The sequence below is a fragment of the Plutella xylostella genome, chromosome 26, assembly GCF_932276165.1.
Source record: "Plutella xylostella chromosome 26, ilPluXylo3.1, whole genome shotgun sequence".
Classification (NCBI taxonomy): Eukaryota; Metazoa; Arthropoda; class Insecta; order Lepidoptera; family Plutellidae; genus Plutella; species Plutella xylostella.
Window position 1 is genome coordinate 3,870,674 of NC_064006.1, and position 18,339 is coordinate 3,889,012.

Here is an 18,339-nt window from a genome sequence, read left to right on the forward strand (position 1 = left end):
CGCCCACCTATCGGTATCGTACGTATCGGACCAAACGGATTTTTATAAATGTTTGGGGAAACGGCGTCGACAATTCCGCACTGGAAATGGATGAAATGGACTTGTGTGAATTTCTATAGATACCTACAAAGAATACGGAATACGATGCGTCCGTTGCGTGCGATACCGGGGCGGGTGGACGCTTTTAAAAAGAAACGAAACATAAATATGCATGAAAAACAAGTGATTGAAAGTGAGTGACAGAACTTTCTTACCTTTAGTTTAATTAGTGCATAAATTAAGTTTTTACTTACTAGGTATAGGTGCTTACAACATCTTATAATAATAAAACCTGAAACGTAAAAACAATCACAAATTCAAACAAGAACAATGAACATAGTTTTTTCATTGAAAGTAGAATGGCCCATGCATAAAGATATCACCAGTATCTACGTAGGTATATCACCTATGTTGGCTTAGGATTCTGCTAGGATGCCTAGGTGAATCTGCAAAAAATCTTTGTAGGTTCATTAATAATTTAGGTATTCATAATACATCGTGATATTTCAAAGATCTTTTCAGTGAACTATATTTCTTTACAAGAAAAGGTCATCTGTTTTTTTTTACGCTCTTCTAAAATTTCAAAGTGTAGGTGTAACAGTTGTAAGGGAGTTGAGACCTAAAGGTCAGGTTGTTTACTCAGTTGTTTTGTAGGAATTGACTCCCCCACAAAGAACAGACAAAGTTACAAGTTTAGTCTCAGGTGCATAAATAGCTATACACTTCTGTACCTTGTCAAACTGAGGAACCGTCAATGTTTCAAAGAAATGATAGGCGGTTTCAGAGCGACAAAGTACAAAAGTGTATAGCTACTTTTGCAGCTGACTGTACATGAGCCTGAAGGTCAGATCCAGCTCCACGGGTTCGTAACCGACGAAGATAAACGTCACTATATCGCGATTCGCCATAAATACAGCGCTGGAGATTGGTACAAAAAAATTTACGACTTTATCGATGTCGATAACGGAGCCGTGCAGCAGATTTATTAACACCTGTCATAATACACATAAAAAACTTGATGGGGTCGTCTGTTTATGAGCGTTTCGGTAAAAGAATGGGTATTATAATGGGCGAAAAAACCAAATTATTTAAATATGGGTTAGAGATCATCAACTATATTTTTTATTCTGAACAATCACGTTTAGTGTTTTCAAGGCCATGAACTGTAAGTAACTCGTGTCATTTAAATATTAAAATGTAAGTGCCTTGTTTAATAATTAAGTATCAGCATAACCGTTCGTTTAGAACTATGCTCGATGTTTTTATGCAAGATCACGTTATAAATAAATCCTATATCAATGGATAATAATAATATAATCTTTATTGGCACACCATAAAACAATACAGGTAAAACTTAATTTAACTTAGATATTCTCTATTTATACACAAAAAAATACGTACACAATAACAAAAAACTTAATATAACACATATTTATCTACAAATGGCGGACTTCCAGAGAACATTTGGATGGAAAGTCTGAAATAAATCTGCAAACTGAACAGACGGCCGAGCCAATCTGCTGAAAAACGTTTTTTTTTTATATTTTATATAGGTACGGTGGCCTGCGCCTAAACGTATACAGGCGGAGTTTTTAAAATAGCGATTCCTGATGATGAAGGGACCAGCTACATCTGTTATAAATCCGGGGACGTGTTGTGTGTGATGTGTGTAGCAGTGGTGTTTATGTGGATGTGCTTGAGCAGCATGTGAGCTTGAGATCGCTATTTTAAAAACTCCGCCTGTATACTTTTAGGCGCAGGCCACTGTACATGCTTATTTATTTTGTTTTCTTGATTTACTATATTTTGGGGTTCCAAAGCTACTTGCTACATAATTATGTCTGATGAATACAGACTACTATATCCTTTACTTCCATGCCCACGAATGATGCGATCAGACCTCTTAGCATGAATTTTCATCGTGAACGTGAAGTAGAATTCATCGAGTAATTTTGTATGAAAATATGAACAGCGCCCCTGGCGGTAGGTAGCAGAACTAAAATTTCCCTACAAAATTCATCAAGTAATTTGACGTTACGTTCACGATAAAAATTCATGCTAAGGGGTCAGATCGAGATGCGACAGGCGACCGCTTCGAGGAGTCAAGAGACTGAGGGATGACGGAGACGAAGTTTTGGACGACTCTATCGCCTTGTATTAGACGTGCCGAATGCACGATAGATCTTGTTCGTTCGTTTTTCGGTCAGTATAGAGTAACCCTCCTCACTCCTCGTTTAGCTTATGTAGAGCTACAGAACAAATTCTCATGAAATTCGGTAGGTATGCAGGAAGCTAACACTCTACATTTACACACTTTGCACCGCGGAAAACCTTGGCGAAGCGAAGCTCACGGGAAACATAATTAACTATTGTTGTTTGATAATAATTATGTTCAATGTTCATCAAAAGCTTTCATTAACCAAACGAACAAGATATAGTGTCGGTGAAAAAGAAACGTCTTGATTCTCGACTAATAACTCTAGTTAGGTCTATGAATACGGACTTAGAACAACGCGGACTCAAGTGTAATACGGAGGATAGTCTATAGGTATGACTAGAGCTAGAGTCTAACCCTCTTATTCATAAAAAAGTTAGTGGACGCTTTAGCTATTGAACTGTTCTGTCACTCTCTTGCCGAGTTGCAGAAAGGGACTTTAAGCTAATGTCGACATTAAATCTATGTCTGTCTCTTTCTGTCCGTATACTGTCAAAGCAAGGCAACTATATATTTAATTCCGACATTAACTTAAAGATCCTTTCTGCAACTCAGTGTCTGATAGAGAACATTTTTTTCTTTGACAGACTCTCGCTGAGTTGCAGAAAGGGACTTTAAGCTGATGTTGACCTTAACTCTATTGCTGCCTTGCTTTGACAGAATACAGACAGAAAGAGACGGAAATAGATTTAATGTCGACATTAGCTTAAAGTCCGCTTCTGCAACTCGGCAAGAGAGGGACAAAACAGTTCATTAGCTAAAGCGTCCACTAACTTTTTTTTAATAAGGGGGTAACACTTCTGCTTCCGGTAACGGATATCGCACGTCTGAAGAGGCCATTATGTTTACCTCAAAAAATATCATTACTCCTTACTGCACCGTATAGGATGTACTCTTATAAACTACAAGGTGTTAATGGACAGACCATTCAAAGATCGGACTTCAGCCAGTGTGTTACCGAACAAACAACAGTCATTATGTTTTCAAATAAACAATTACAACAGCACTAAAAAGCATCCTTTAAATATTTAACATCTTCAAGCCCTCGTAAATTTAAATTCCCAATTTTGTTATCATCAAAAATTTAAATATGTGGTTATTGTTAACCCTTAGTGCGTTTAGCGCCATATCATTTGTTTTGCTAAGGCTCCTGGCGTATTTCCGTTATGTGAAGAAGTGTTCTTTGATTCCGACGCTGGGTGACTCTTTGCCTGTCATCGGACATGCTCATCACCTCATCATCAAGGACACTGTCGGTAAGTTATTAAATCCTTATACCCCAATGATGTTGTTAAAATAATAACGAGAGGAAGGAAAGCTTTTAAAATTGTTTTGTGAGTGTATGGCCAATCCGATGTTATAACATGATAAGTACAACATTTTAGATACATAGACGACCGAATGGCGTAGTGGTTAGTGACCCTGACTACTGAGCCGATTGTCCCGGGTTCGATTCCCGGCTGGGGCAGATATTTGTTTAAACACAGATATTTGTTCTCGGGTCTTGGATGTGCCCGTAAAATGGCAATAGGCCCGCCCCCTATTACATTGGGACTAACATAACACTCTGGCGAAAAGTGGGTGCAGCAATGCACCTCTGCCTACCCCGCAAGGGAGTACATTAGTACAAGGCGTGAGTGCGTGTAAGTACAACATTTTACTGCTACGCCCAACAACAACTACTAAAATGAAGTAAATATTTGTAATGATAGATATTTTCGAAAAAAACCTAGAAGCAAGAAGTGCTTATTATTAAGCACTTATTAGTAAGCAATTATGTTTTTTTAATAAAATACCTAACTGTCTCGTTAGAAAAAATGAGCAGTCATGAAAGCTTAAGGTACCTACTTTCCCTAAAGGCCCCAATTATTTTTCCTCCCTCTCTACATTTGTATTGTAGTCACAATACTGATAGATATTTTAATAAGGATTTGATTTCATTACATAACTGGCGAAAAATGATTAAGTACTTATACTACTTATACCTGTGCACTGGAAGATGTTTTTAAGCTTGTAGAGTGGAAAAGACTGGGCATTAACGTCAATGGCGAATAGGGCAAAACACCCAGTAACTGACCATGTGCCAGTAACTGACCACCTTCCTCTTCAACTCCAATAAATAAGAAATATAGACAAGCAGGGCCATCTAGTGAACATCCAGTCTATTTTGTGGTTCATTGAGAGCATTACTGATACAAAAGATTTTGCCAGCCGCCAACAGATGGATAGTGAGCGATCGAAAAAGTTCTGTTGGCGCGCGAACCGAGTAAATTGCAGTTGTGACTAACGTATTTGTTAAGGTAAGTGAATTTTTTGATCGTAAAATTTACCATGAAAAAAATTTAAATCATTGAAAGAAAAAATTATACCATATAGATTTAATTATAAAGATTACGTTTTTGATAAGATTCAGCTTGTTATTTCCCGTTTGATTGTTTTTAATGGGGTGGACAGTTACTGGACGACAAAACAGCGATTTTCCAATAACTGACCACCTATGTCGGTTATTGGGATTTTTGGTTGAAGCTGAATTTAGGCAAAATAAGAACGTAATATTAAAGCTCATATGTGCCATTTTCTTGTGTCAAAATATGAGCATTCTATCTTCACTCCTTCCATTTACTGACATAGGTGGTCAGTTATTGGGTAAATTGGTGGTCAGTTACTGGTATTATTATATATGATATATTTTTACAGCTTTCAGCGCGATGAAGAAGCGCCAAGATAACAAAAAAAGTATAGAAAAGGCAATTCCACTTGTCTGAGACAAACTAGGATCAACAAGACATTCCAAAATAATTCAGGGTGACATGCAAGCACCTTTTAAAATATAGAGACTTCAAACACAAAGTCCAAGTTTGTTCCAGATTCGGTATTAGCTGATGAGGAAGATAAAAACGCTAGTGGAGCATACTATCAGCCTAGGATAATGTGGATTCTCCAGGATAAAGACAGATGTCACAATTTTTCCTTAAAGATAATCCTTGGAGCAGTCCCTTCAAGAATGCAAGACCAGGAGACAAATGGCTTTCACCATCTCACTCTATGAAAAGATACTCAAATGCTATCTTCAGAACAGTTGAAGGCGTACCTAACCGATGCCAGCGCTTGTGAACCAGATGAAATTGGTTACCCGAGCACAAAAGCACTTGGCGAACAAGACCTCAATGACGCTATTAATGACCCAACCCGAATATACGTTACCGACGAAACGCGCCTCCACATTTATCCAAAGACAGGCAAAGCCACTTCAGCAAAATAGGAAAAAGAAAGCATCACTACAATGCTAGCACCCTCAGCCGGTGCACCAACACACCCTTCAATGGCATTATGAACGGCCAGCGGATTTCAAACAGAACGGTAAAATTGGCACACAAGAAATGGGGCATTCTTCTATAAGTTGTTACCACGACCAAAACCCCAGCCATTTGGAACCGATACCACAACTATCCGGAATCCACTGGCAACGCTATACTATCATTGGCAGACACATTAGTCCAGCAGCGGAAAATGCAGAAAGTACAGCGATGTTCTGCTTTAGTGACGCCTCTTCAACGAGGCAAAGATTCCCTGTCCCCCTTGGAGAAATGACTACTCCTGTCTTTGGCCAAATACTTACCTACGAAAGCACGTTTCAACAACTAAATGTTCCAGTTGAATCCTCAACAAAGTCATTGAAATCCCGTTCGTCAAGGCATCCATCTTTGTATCCTGAAAAATGAACCCCCAATATCTGATTCGGTCAATATTAATTTACAATGGCTAGCCTCAATGACTCTTTTAGCCGCACTGAAAGTCTCTGGGTGGGGTTTCAGCAATAATGAAAACCATCTGTCTCTGGTCCTACATCCTTGAAAGGACCGGCGGGGAAAGGGTCTACTTTTCCGGCGGGGAATTTATGTTTTCCCAGGCCGACAATACAATCCGCCACGATTCCTCCTCCTCATCAGTTGATACCGAATATGGAAAAGACCGGCTTTAGCGCTTGGATTCGCTACTTTATATTTAAGAAAATGCTCGTTTCTGGCACCATGAATGCTTCATGGGCCTGTCCCACTGATCCTGGCTTGTTCCGGGCAAACAAAATCGCCCTTTCAGTAACTTATCTGAAGGTACTACATTGGGGCCACTTAATCTCCCTGAAAGCTGTAAATTTAAAATGCGTGTTCACTATGTGCATGTGTGTTTATTCCTTTGTTTTTAGTATTTAACAAAAATGCATAAACTTGTGTTTTTAATAAATAAATGGTTGATTATTAGAATAAGATATCATTTAAATTATGCATTAATCTGATTAATTAATTTAATGCACTTTTCAGTTAAGAAACCTTAAGCAAAAGTGATGTGTCACACATTAAAAGAGAGCAGAGGATCGGTACTATTACATGAAGTAATCAAATAAATAAATAATAATAAGATTTAATCATAATTCAATTTTTAAACCATTTTAAATTGGTGGTCAGTTACTGGCATCGAGTGTGGTCAGTTACTAGATTTTAGTGGTCAGTTACTGGGAAAATCACTACTTTTTTTTTGCAAAAATATATAAAAAAATGAGTAACTTCTACATGTTTGCTATTTACTCAGGAATGTAGCTCTGTTATTCTAGTTTCTAAAACAAAAATCGGATTTAATAAGCGATAAGAATTGAGCCCGCTACAGATAAATTACTGGAACAACTCCCTTAAGGTGGTCAGTTACTGGGTGTTTTGCCCTATATCTCTCATCTACGATTTGCTGATGACATAGTTATTATGGCGGAAACGCTGGAGGAGTTAGGCGAAATGCTCACAGACCTCAATGATGCCTCTAAACAAGTTGGGCTGAAAATGAACATGGACAAGACAAAGGTCATGTCGAACGAACATGTTTCATCATCGCCCGTAACTGTAGGAGGTGTCACCATCGAAGTTGTCGATCAGTATCCCTACCTAGGACAAGTGATCCGATTAGGTAAATCCAACTTCGATAAAGAGGTAGCTCGTAGAATCCAACTCGGATGGGCAGCGTTCGGGAAATTACGACACATCTTCACTGAAAACATACCTCAGTGTCTGAAAACAAAAGTTTTCAATCAGTGCGTGTTGCCAGTGATGACTTACGGAGCCGAGACGTGGTGCTTCACCAAAGGGCTTATCCACAAGCTCAGAGTTGCTCAGCGTGCTATGGAAAGGGCTATGTTAGGCGTGTCCCTGCGAGATAGGATTCGTAATAAAGAAATCCGCAGGAGAACTAAAGTTACCGACATAGCCAAAAGGATTAGCACGCTGAAATGGCAATGGGCTGGCCACGTAGCCCGCAGAGCCGACGACCGCTGGAGTAGAAAGGTTCTGGAGTGGAGACCCCGTGTCGGCAAACGGCGTGTCGGTCGCCCCCCAACCCGTTGGTCTGATGATCTGCGGAAGGTAGCGGGAAGCCGCTGGATGCAGATGGCGGGTGACCGTTTGGGGTGGCGATCGTTAGGAGAGGCCTATGTCCAACAGTGGACTACAGAAGGCTGAGAGAGAGAGAGAGAGAGAGACTACTTATACCCTCCCGGGCAATGAAAAAGTTCCACTCACAAAATGCCGATAACAAACGACCCCATTTTTTTCAAAGATTAAAATTTAAATTGGAACAAAATATTACCGTTTTAGTTGGTAATATACTGATGCTCTGTTAAATGTACTTCAATGTTACAGAAGCCTTTTTCGTTTAGGAGTTATTTGGTGATTTTCTCAGTGGAACCTTTTCATTGCCCGTGAGTGTATATCATTATACTCGTATTAAAAATAGGTACCTAAGTATTAAGTTGATTTTATTACCTTCCACTTCCTCTTTTACCGTATAACCTGAACGCCATTTGAAAAATTAATTAACCCTATAATGCATTCATTCGAAAGGTAAGCAATCTTTTTGTATTTCGTATACAGACTGTTGCAAAAAGGGTATACTAAGCCGAAACCTACATGTGCAGCATGGTATATCTAAGCCCGAAACTGAAATCAGAATTTCAAAATTCCCGAAAAAAAAAGCATAGAAACTTTGTTGGTCACGTGACTTTTTACTATGAAGAATTTTTTTTTTTTTGCTTAATAAATAATTTTCATAAAAAAAAAAAAAAAAAACACGCACTCACGCCTTGTACTAATGTACTCCCTTGCGGGGTAGGCAGAGGTGCATTGCTGCACCCACTTTTCGCCAGAGTGTTATGTTAGTCCCAATGTAATAGGGGGCGGGCCTATTGCCATTTTACGGGCACTTCCAAGACCTGAGAACAAATATCTGTGTTTAAACAAATATCTGCCCCAGCCGGGAATCGAACCCGGGACCATCGGCTCAGTAGTCAGGGTCACTAACCACTACGCCATTCGGTCGTCAATAATCGTAATTTTCATAACTATTAATGTTTTATTTTAAAACCTAGTTTTTAAATAAGTAAATTTAAATAAAAAGACACACTAAAATGTTTCACCTTTTATTCCAAGTAAAAATGAACGCAATATACACTGCAGGCTTAAATTAACTTCTAATTTAGGTATTTATAATTTAACTACCTAACAACTACACACTAACATTTCAATTCACTTTTGCTTACAGAAATAGTCGACTTTATAGCTGAAAAATGCAGAGAATCCAATCAAGTAGGAGGAGTATCAAAGATATGGATCGGGCCTTATCCTTTAAGTAAGATATGTACAGTTATTATTAAGTTGTTAATTATTTATAACATACATACACAATGCTCTCGACTATAATCCCAGAAGGGGTAATCGGAGGTGATTCGCAAGCAAGCCACCCGCTTTTCGCTGTGTATTAAATTTGTACTCATGTGATAGGTCGCACAGGTTTTTGATGCAATGAGTACAATATATATATAATGAGTACAATAATACACTTAGGATACATAAATATTGTATTTTCTTATCCTAATAAAGAAATAAAAGCCTTTTTCGCATGACAATACCACTTTTGCCTACTTATTATGAACATAGAATTGTGTTATTTATATACATTCGGTGACCGGATCCGGTAAGAAAGTTCTTTCATTATTCAAGTTAAACATATACCAGAAGGCTTAGCACATGGCGCAAGACATATTTTTTTATTCGTCGCGCTGTCCCACTTCGCACAGCTTTGAGGCGAGTGCGACGTAAAACTTTTGTCACGTCTTAATGTGAGCGTCTTGAACCCCGTGCTAGGCCTTCTGAAGTCGGTAAAAAAGGCTAACCTTTAAATCTTTCTTTTTCAGTGTTGATAACGGACCCCGACGATGCCTTGACTGTGGCCAACACCTGTTATCAGAAGCCTTATGTGTACAAATTCGCTGATGCTTGGGTAGGCGACGGCCTCGCCACTGCATTGTTACGTGAGTTTATAATAATATTTCATTTACCTCAATGGTGTAGTAGTTAGTGACCCTGACTGCTATGCTGAAGGTCCCGGTTGCCAGTCCCGAGTTCGGTCCCCGGCCGGGGCGGATATTTGTTTGCAGGTCTTGTATGTTCAATGTGTGTGTTTTTGTATCGTGTGACTATATATGAAAAAGTGTTATTGATAAGTTTAAAATATTTGTGTCTGTTTATCTGTTTGTGGTATCATTTCTGTCTTTTTTTATCAAATCGGCTTAGCCGTTCAAAAGTTATGCGACTTTGTTGTATGTCGGGGTTTTTCACTTTGTTTAGGTACACAATACAATCTAAATAACTTATTCTAAACTTAAGAAAAATTATGACTAAAGGTACCTAGCCTAACTATAAACAAAAAAAGAAGAAAAAAATAAAATAAATAAAAAATAAAAATAAATAAAACTATGTGTCTTTGCTCCGGAACGCATCCGACGCAAAGGTCCCTAAGGCGCTGGCAGCGTTGCCTCGCTGTACAGCCAGAGAGATCCTCTGCATCAGAAACGCTCCAGAGCGGATGTCTAGCCCGCAGTCCCTCATGCGACGGCCTAGGCTTTTGATAAATGTTTTGCCGTCATGACCCCAGATTCCCGTAGTTTCCAGAGCCACGGGCACAAAGATGTAATTTTCCATGAGGCCGCTATATTTGGCTATTTTCTGTTTTGCTGCTAGTTCTGCTGCGGCCCCAGGAGTTGCAATGGTGGATGCTACATGTGAAGGTGCAAAAGTGCAAACACATGTAGCATCCCACAGCAAGCAGCGCCCCTTCTCCCAAGGGATCAATGTGAGGCCATCTGGCCTTTTCCCGTCGTTTCTGCTAAGCCCCGGGGGCTCTAATATGGACGGGATATTTGCCGAAACTAAGGCTCTCCGGATGATATCATTGATGGCGTGATGCCGCGACAGCCTTCCCGCACTCCGGACGCAATGGAGACCGTGTCGTCCTTGTGCATCGACCTGTGCGCCACACCGACATATATGGGCCTCGCAGATTTTGCAGCCTAGCCTCAGACCGACGCCCCTTTGTTTAGGTAACATTCAAAACATTTTATTCCCACAACTTTCAGCGACCACTTGGAGGAAGCACCGGAAGCTGCTGAACCCCTCCTTCAGCCAGCAGTGCCTCAACGGTTTCCTGCAGATCTTCAATGAGCAGGCGGCGGCCCTGGTGAGGGACCTCGCCCCGCACGCCGGGGGGGGACCCTTCGACCATAATAGATATATTATGTCGAACGCGTTTGATGGGATTTGTAGTGAGTAACGTACTTGTACACTCGCGAGCAATGAAAAAGTTCCACTCACAAAATGGCGACACCAAAAGTCCCAATTTTTTCAAACACTTCATAAAAAAAAATGTGTTTAGTTGGCAATATTCTGATGCGCTGTTAAATGTACTTCAATGTTGCTGACGGCAATTAAGCTAGCCTTTTCAGTTTAGGAGTTTTTGTCACTGGAACTTTTTCATTGCTCGCAAGTGTATTTTATTAACCTTCTGGAGCAAGTTGGCCCCAGGGGGCGTCAAGTCAAAAGCCGACGCGCAAAAACTTTAGAGGGGCGTCAAAATAGCGCGAAAACTGTCAGATAGAGGAGGTGGAATTTGGGATTCCGGGATGACACGTAGCTTACAGTACCTTACCGTGTATACAGGGTGTTAACTTAATTGCGTTGGAGCGGGAAATGGTAGATACAGCTGATGATACTGAACACGATAAGACCTTAAAAAACGTATTTTATTTGCTTTAAGCTGACCAACATAAAACAGTTTTATTTAGTTCATTTTAAAATTTCATAGTCACCCTATTCATGTTTAGGTACGTTTGACAGAATGACCATGAACTTGAAAGCCAAGGTCAAGGCCAAAAAAATCAAAGCCAAGGTCAATAAAAAAAGTATGCGTGCATCAGCACCACACTTGGAGCCACATCGTCGTCAAGGTACATACCGAGATTTTGGGTACTCAAAGTACCCAATCCATTGTAGACATTTCATTTTACTCCATAAGTATCACTTTATTGATACACAATAATTATCTTTTATGAATACAGAACAGTTTCATTTTATGCTTCATAACATAGGTCACACGTATTCACAGCACAGCACAACATAAAACGAGATGAGGAACATGGCTTGGTAATCAAAAGATAGAATTTTAGGTACCTTTTCCCTTTTAGGTAATAATTGTAAAAAATGATTGTAAACAAGTAAACAACAATGACTGACTGACAGACTAGATCCACAGAGAAGGTAATGACTATCATAAATACTCGAAGGTTATGATACGCGAGATTGTTATTATTCTACTGGTATTCAAAGTGAGGCCATACTTATTATGAGATTTCCGTACTTTTAAATTACTGATGCAGCCAGTCAGTTACCGCATGTAGGTACGTTTAGTCTATGATATCATATAGAATGCGCCTATTCGTATTATTTCGTATACAAAACAAACTTTGTTTCGCGGATCGAGAAGTGTATAACATTACAAACTTACAATATTGATTTTACCAACACAATTTATTTGTCCTTTGTTGTTTGTATCTTTGAAATAATTTCTTTATTATATTATAAACCATTTATAATTTCAGAAACGACATTCGGCAAGCCAGACGGCATCCTAGACAAGGGGAGCAGCACCGAGGAATACAAGAAGGCTGTCGACACCATCGTGCACGTGTGCATGCAGAGAATACTCACCCTGTGGATGCACTTCGATGTTGTGTTCAAATACAGCAAACTGAGGGCAGAGGAAGAAAAGGCTGTGAAGACGCTAAGGGGTACTAGTTGGGATGTGAGTGAATTGCAAATTATGTAAAATTGGCGAAAAACTATAAATAGTGTGGTGTTTTCGTAGTTTCATTCGAAATTGTTAATAGGTTTTTTTTTTCAGGCACTGAAAAAAACTCAATCAGCTGTTGGACAGGAAAATAAAAAACTAGGTAACTTTTCTTATATTTTCAAGTACTTACCTAACTACCGAATCTACCGATAGATAATAGCTGGATTGGTTATATAAATATTTAATGATATAACCAATCCAGCTTCAAGCTTCTGACCCAATATTGCCTGAAAGATGCTTTTAGCTGAAGTAAATAAATGTCGTATTTGTAATGTAAATTAAGGAATGAGGCATCACAAGATTTTACTTCGTATTTTGCAGATGACAGATTTCAGCCATTCATTAACTCATTGATAGACTTGATAGCCGATGGGTCAATGACAGAGAAAGAGATACAAGAGGAACTGGACACTTTGATCTTTGCTGGACATGACACGTCTGCGACGCAACTACTCTATGTGCTGATGGCTATCGGGTCGTACCCTGATGTTCAAGAAAAGATCTACAAAGAGTAAGTTCTGGCACACTAACGAGAGTTCAAGTTCCAGTCGCACAATAGCATCAAATTACTCCGGATAAGGCGTTAATGACGCCGTTTGCAATATTGAAGTACATTTAACAGCGCATCAGAACAGAATATCACTATTTCAATCAACTGTTTAAAAATTGAGAACAATAGGTGTCGGCATTTTGTAACTGTAACTTTTTCATTGTCACTTTTTAATTTCCGATTGTAAATGCTCTTAAATTGTTTTTGGAATATACAGGGTGGCACAAAGAGTGACGTCCAAAGGAAAATGTTTGATTCCTTAGGTCAAGGGGTAGCCAAATCACCCCCATGTACTCGTATGTTCAGCAATTTTTAGTAGTTTAGGAGTTATGATTTTTTTTCCTAATTTTCTACGAAAATCGATCTCAGTGGATTAATTATGTTTTATTATTTTTTTGGATAACTTTTTTAAAGTATTTTTTATTTTTGTGTCATCCTCTTAAGTTGTTCTTTTAACCATAAAAGTTTCAGCTTCCTAGCTGTAATGTAAGTTAGTTATTTTTTTATCGAAAGTTCGAATTTTACGATCGAGCTAGACTGCTCTGAATTTTCAACTTGAAATTAAAAATTGAAAAAAGATATTCTCATGGTCCCTTATTAATTTTAAAAACTCCGCAAGGTTCCAAAATTACATAAAAATAAAAATAAACTATTGCTTAATGGGGTATTATTTGCAGAAAAAAGTCTTCAAAGGTACCTGGGTGGAAATGACCTAATTAGTAAATTGTTTCAGAAAGTTGAAATATTCCTGTTTTGTCATTACTAAGGACTAATTAAGTTAGAACACTTGTCACTTTTTCGACTTAAAGAAAATTTCTTGCGTAGATGTAGAATGTGTATTGCTATGGGAGGTCGCCATTTTGAAAATTTATTGTGAGTAAATGTTTAGAAGAATTATTTGAGTTTATTTACTTATTATTAATAATACAATCCTAATTAATATTATAAATGCAAAAGTAACTGTGTCTGTCTGTCTGTTACTCTTTCACGACAAAACTACTGAACGGATTTGAATGAAATTTGGTATACATGTGGTCTCGACCCTGAGAAAGAACATAGGCTACTTTTTATCCCGGAATTCCCACGGGAAAACTTTTTAAGGCGCAGCGAAGCTCGCGGGAACAGCTAGTTATCTCATAAATCTTACTACTCAGACTAAAACATTTTTCTAAGAATTAACATTCAAAAACGTAAATTAATTTTTTAAAAAAAGTAAATAATTTAATTTTCCCTTTAATTTGATACATTTTCTAACTTAATTAGTCCTTAGTAATGACATAACAGGAATATTTCAACTTTCTGAAACAATTTACTAATTAGGTAATTTCCACCCAGGTACCTTTGAAGGCTTTTTTCTGCAAATAATACCCCATTAAGCAATAGTTTATTTTTATGTAATTTTGGAACCTTGCGGAGTTTTTAAAATTAATAAGGGACCATGAGAATATCTTTTTCAATTTTTAATTTCAAGTTGAAAATTCAGAGCAGTCTAGCTCGATCGTAAAATTCGAACTTTCGATAAAAAAATAACTAACTTACATTACAGCTAGGAAGCTGAAACTTTTATGGTTAAAAGAAAAACTTAAGAGGATGACACAAAAATAAAAAATACTTTAAAAAAGTTATCCAAAAAAATAATAAAACATAATTAATCCACTGAGGTCGATTTTCGTAGAAAATTAGGAAAAAAAATCATAACTCCTAAACTACTAAAAATTGCTGAACATACGAGTACATGGGGGTGATTTGGCTACCCCTTGACCTAAGGAATCAAACATTTTCCTTTGAACGTCACTCTTTGGGCCACCCTGTATAGTTAATATAATATCATTTTATAATTACAAAATAACGTGTTGCTTTTAGATTGCAAGAAGTATTCGGTGACTCTTCAAGGGATGTCACGAAGGATGACTTCAGGAAGCTGGAGTACCTAGAGGCTGTCTTGAAGGAAGTCATGAGACTTTACCCAATAGCGCCAATCATTTTGAGGGACATTGATCAGGATGTAAAATGTAGTGAGTACATCATTTTATATAATAATAATATATAATAAATAATTTTATATATAATAATATTCAATTTGGACCAAGAAACCGACTACATCATCAAAGCTACAGTAGAACATGACAAAACCAAAGATAAATACTCCATTTACAAAGATTCACAAGAAAACCTACAAGAATTACAATTAGATTAGCCAGAATAGATACACAGATAAAGAAATAAAAAGCGCAGTAATTAAAAAGAGAGTGAACACCTGGAAGGAAAAACCACTTCACGGTCAATTTTGTAAGGCAGTTCTTCAAAAAGATAATATAGACAGAGAGTTATCATTCAGATGGCTCAAGAAACAGCCAGTGTCATCAACATTAGAAGCTTCGATTTTCGCCATTTATTTATTTATTTATACTTTTATTGCACAATATACAGAAGTAAATATGTACAATGAGGTGGACTTAATGCTAGAATCATTTTCTACCAGTCAACCTGCAGGAGGTACCGGGAGCAAATTGTATGGGAGTGCAAAAAAAAAACTTTACACGATTTTAGAGAGAAAAAAAAACAAATAAGTGCAACAAATAAATATAAAATCCTGCAACAATTTATTCCATTCAGCCATTTAGCCATTCAAGATCAAGCAGTTCATACAAGACAGCATGAGAGAGACATTCTAAGAAAGGAAATAGACGGTAGATGTCGGCTATGCGCGACTAAGGATGAGACCATACAACACATTACCTCTGGATGCGATAAGCTGGCAGGCACCTACTATACAAAACGACACAACAACGTAGTACAATATGTTCACTGGTCATTGCTCAAAAAACATAACCTACATATTACAGATTTATGGTGGAAGGAGCATTTAACACAGCCACAAGTTAAAGAAAATGAAGAAGCAAAAGTAATGAGGGAGATGCCGGTACAGACAGATGTTACCGTCACACACAACCGACCAGACATAATATATACAGATAAAGCAGAAAACAAAACATACTTAATATACATAACAATACCATCAGACTACAACATCGGAGCAAAAGAAATAGAAAAGCTAAGCAAATATCACCTTCTGAAAAAAGAAATAGCAAGATTATGGAACACGGATACACAAATAATACCAATAGTAATAGGAGCCACTGGAATTGTTACAAAAAGTCTACATAGATACTGTAATAAGTTAGAAGCAAAAATAAACATACATATCATGCAGAAGCAGGCAGCCACTCACACATCCACTATAGTTGGTAAGGTGTTAGGAGATTCAGTTTTTGTACACGGGGACACTGATGCTCCTCTTCTCTGAAGGTTTCAGAGCGGGAGTATTAGTTTAAAAACACTGACCTCAATAGTCGAGATAAATAAACACAATAAATAATATTCATAAGTATACTTACTTATAAAGGTACCTATATGATTGAAAAATAAAAGCTTCATAGAAAAATTTAGATCTAGAAAGAAAGAAAGAAAATGTATTGTGCCTTGTGTCTGGTTGTCGTTTATCTATTTAATTATTATGTATCTATGAATTTCTGTAGATATATCAAAGTATCTGTCCGTCACCCATATCACAGGTTCTGCCTAGTTTGGTCGGATGGCCGTATGCGAGATGTCCACACATACTTATTATTATTATTTGAAAAACAAACTCTCACTATAACAGAAAACGTGACAATCCCGAGCGGCTCGACCGCGTTCATCGGGCTGTGGGGCGTCAACCGCAGCGATGTGTGGGGCGCTGACGCGGACCAGTTCGACCCGGGGCGCTGGCTGGAGCCGGCGCGCCTGCCCGCCAGCCCCGCCGCCTTCGCGTCGTTCAGTATTGGGAAACGAGGGTGTATAGGTAAGGGATTCGTCTGTACCACCACGATTTTTTTTAACACTGTTTAACAAGTGCTTAAAAAGACAATTGACAGATTTTTTAGGCGTTTGACAGCGCTAAACACCTATTAAATACTGTCTAAGTTTGTTTAGTAACGCCCTATAGTTTTAAGGGCCATAGTACAACGCGGACTCGGGTTTACATCATTTTCATATTATCAGAAAGTGCCAGTCAGATCGCTCTCTAAGATGAAAGAAGTTTTGGAGCGCTGCCGCGCGAGCTTCGACTCCATCTTGACACACACATAGAACTACTATAACTTAAAAAATTTAGACCCTAGATAGAATGATTTTTTTAAACATTTAATAGAAAATTATAACAAAATGTTTTTGATTTTAGTTGGTGATATTCTGGTGCGCTTTTAAATATAGGCTTCGGAGTAATTTCGTGCTTTTCTCGCTGGAACTTTTCATTGCCCGTGAGTGTATTAAACATGGACGACGGCTCTCGTTTGTTCATTTTTCTCCTGCAACACTAATATTCGTACACACAAACACCTGAAAAGGACTACATTTGTGTGGAATAAAACGATAAACCCTACTGATGATAATCTCCCTTCATGAATTATATCACTCAATCCATTATGTTCCATTTCAGGTAAATCCTACGCCATGATGTCTATGAAGACGACGCTGGTGCACCTGCTCCGCAAGTACCGCCTGAAGGCAGACATCTCCCAGCTGAAGGTGCAGCTGGTGCTCATGATGAAGCCTGTGAGTGGATGCGAAATCAGCATTGAGTCTAGGGATGCTGGTAATACGTGTAATTAGGTTTGTTATTTATACACAGGATGGTATTATTATCATTGTAATCAGAAATAACGAATAAATAAGCAAAAGGAAATACAATTTTGTATCCTATAAGCATAAATAAAAAGAAACATTCTGTATATTTATGCTTATAGAATAGATACATAGGATAGACACTGTAACTTTTAACTAACGTATAAATGTACGTTAGATATTTGTATACGCTGAAGATATACGTTGACTGCTAATAAATTAAACATAGAACTAATCCTTGCTTTTTTACCATGAACTTGATACAGGCATCTTTATCATTTATCAATGGATGTACAAGGAAATAAAATGTTTTGTAACTAATAATGTGTTTATGTTTATTAACCTATCCAAATTAAAAAAAATGGGTCTTATTTCTTGTACTTTTCAATCCACAACCACAAAATATTTTTATTACTCTAGTTTTTTTTTTGCGATTTCGATTCCTATCCGTATAAGTTCTTCTGTAAATCCTAGCAGTGGAAACTGTAGAGATCAACACTAAATTATATATTTACCTAAAAAGTGTACATATACAGGGCATTGCAAAAAGGGTAAAAGTAAGCCGAAAGAAGAATACTCAGGGGTCAGTCTAAACAAATTTTGTTCAACGACTTTTGCACACTTTTAAATAGGGGATGTATTTCTTTCC

The 18,339-nt window shown here is 37.9% G+C and overlaps 1 protein-coding gene across 1 annotated transcript; it reads left to right on the plus strand.

The window, feature by feature from the left end:
* Window positions 1–3,173: 3,173 nt before the first annotated feature.
* On the plus strand, window positions 3,174–18,011 carry LOC105385593 (cytochrome P450 4V2-like). The gene is made up of 10 exons (XM_038111424.2): window positions 3,174–3,510; window positions 8,834–8,920; window positions 9,486–9,602; window positions 10,707–10,892; window positions 12,225–12,427; window positions 12,527–12,575; window positions 12,797–12,986; window positions 14,889–15,040; window positions 16,690–16,869; window positions 17,506–18,011. Exons 1-10 carry the CDS (start codon window positions 3,345–3,347, stop codon window positions 17,676–17,678), a joined length of 1,503 nt encoding a protein of 500 aa, XP_037967352.2. The 5' UTR covers window positions 3,174–3,344; the 3' UTR covers window positions 17,679–18,011.
* The last annotated feature ends 328 nt before the right edge of the window (window positions 18,012–18,339 follow it).